We start from the raw sequence: 1789 nt of genomic DNA on the forward strand, positions 1-1789 counted from the left end.
AGGTATAGGGAAATGCCAATATTATTACATCAAATTAGAAAGGAATAAAGTAAGTTTGAGAGGTAATTTGGATTTAGTGAAATGACATATTTCTTGACTGTAGATTGTTGCTTTATATACTGAGGGTGGGGTAAATTATTGCAGAACTTTTAGGAGATCATGTATCATAGACTGATGTTAAGTTATATTTGGATTTTAAAGGATCCTATTGTTTTAAAGATGCTGGAGACAGCATGAAAGGAAGGAATCAAACTCTCCTCTCAGAGTTCCTCCTCCTGGGTCTGCCTCTCCAGTCCAAGTATGAAATCCTGTTCTATGGCCTGTTCCTCACCATGTATCTTACCACCATCCTGGGGAACTTCCTCATCATCATCCTCATACAACTGGACTCCCATCTCCGCACACCCATGTATTCTTTTCTCAGCAACTTGTCCTTCTCTGACCTCTGCTTTTCCTCTGTCACAATGCCCAAGTTGCTGAAGAACATGCAGAGCCAAGTCCCATCCATCCCTTACGCAGGTTGCTTGGCCCAAATGTATTTCTTCCTATTTTTTGCAGATCTGGAGAGCTTTCTGCTTGTGGTCATGGCCTATGACCGCTATGTGGCCATCTGTTTTCCCTTGCACTACACCAGGATCATGAGCCCCAAGCTGTGTGTGTGCCTGGTGATGCTGTCCTGGGTGCTGACCACATTCCATGCCCTGTTGCACACCTTACTCATGGCCAGATTGTCTTTCTGTGGTGACAATGTGATCCCCCACTTCTTCTGTGATATGTCTGCACTGCTGAAGCTGGCCTGCTCTGACACTAGTATTAATGAGGTGGTGATATTCATCATGGGAGGCATCATTCTTGTTATTCCATTTCTCCTCATTATTGTTTCCTATGCACGAATTGTATCCTCCATTCTCAAGCGCCCTTCTGTTCGAAGTCTTCATAAGGCTTTCTCCACCTGTGGTTCCCATCTCTCTGTGGTGTCACTGTTCTATGGTACAGTCATTGGTCTCTACTTATGTCCATCAGCCAATAGTTCCACTGTGAAGGAGACTGTCATGGCTCTGATGTATACTGTGGTAACTCCTATGCTGAACCCTTTCATCTACAGCCTGAGGAACAGAGAGTTGAAGGAAGCCTTGGGAAGAGTTTTTCATAAGAAGAGAATTTCCTTCTGACTATGGTGGATACACTTGAGATTTTTAGACAATTTTATTCCATAGATAGATTGATAATATTTTTTGAGTATTATTCTAGACTTTCATCCCACCATAGAAGTTTCTGTTCAAGTGAAAAACTACATAGTTAAGTAAATAAAGCAGTTGAAGTAGAGATATGCATTTGATATAAAAGTTTTCTGTTAATCTTCTGGGAAGGCTTTTCCATTTTTTAAGTCTTGCTAAGCTTGAATGGCATAATTTAAAATATATTAATAAAAATCTCTTTCCAAATTTTTTACTTTATGAAAAATAAAACAAAATTAAATAATAAAATAAAAGGAGAATTACAATAACACATTGTATATCATTTTATTCTAAGTAGTTAATAAGAGTACAAGACATAAATAGATTCTGTCTTATAAAAAAGAAACAAACAAATTATAGCACAAAGCACTCTTGAGCTCTTTTTTTAAAAGCCATGACTATGATTTAAATGATCTTTTGTCATGTCAGTAGTAGAAGTTACACAAGCCCATCCTCATCTTGCTCTCCTAAATGAACTTTTCATTTTTTAACAAAATTTCTTTACTTCTCTCTCTGAGAAAATGTTCACATCATTCTTTCTCTTAATTTCT

The 1789-nt window shown here is 38.0% G+C and overlaps 1 protein-coding gene across 1 annotated transcript; it reads left to right on the forward strand.

The window, feature by feature from the left end:
- The first annotated feature begins 233 nt into the window (after window positions 1-233).
- LOC100730081 (olfactory receptor 1468) lies at window positions 234-1172 on the forward strand. Its single transcript, XM_013152066.3, has one exon. The coding sequence runs from the start codon at window positions 234-236 to the stop codon at window positions 1170-1172; it is 939 nt and encodes a 312-aa protein (XP_013007520.3).
- Window positions 1173-1789: the final 617 nt, after the last annotated feature.

This window comes from Cavia porcellus, unplaced genomic scaffold, assembly GCF_034190915.1.
Source record: "Cavia porcellus strain 051 isolate PalLab524CR breed Dunkin Hartley unplaced genomic scaffold, mCavPor4.1 scaffold_6, whole genome shotgun sequence".
Taxonomy (NCBI): Eukaryota; Metazoa; Chordata; class Mammalia; order Rodentia; family Caviidae; genus Cavia; species Cavia porcellus.

What these genes read in the sequence shown, in the direction of transcription:
- LOC100730081 (XM_013152066.3), top strand. Translation starts at nt 234, where the DNA reads ATGAAAGGAAGGAATCAAACTCTCCTCTCAGAGTTCCTCCTCCTGGGT.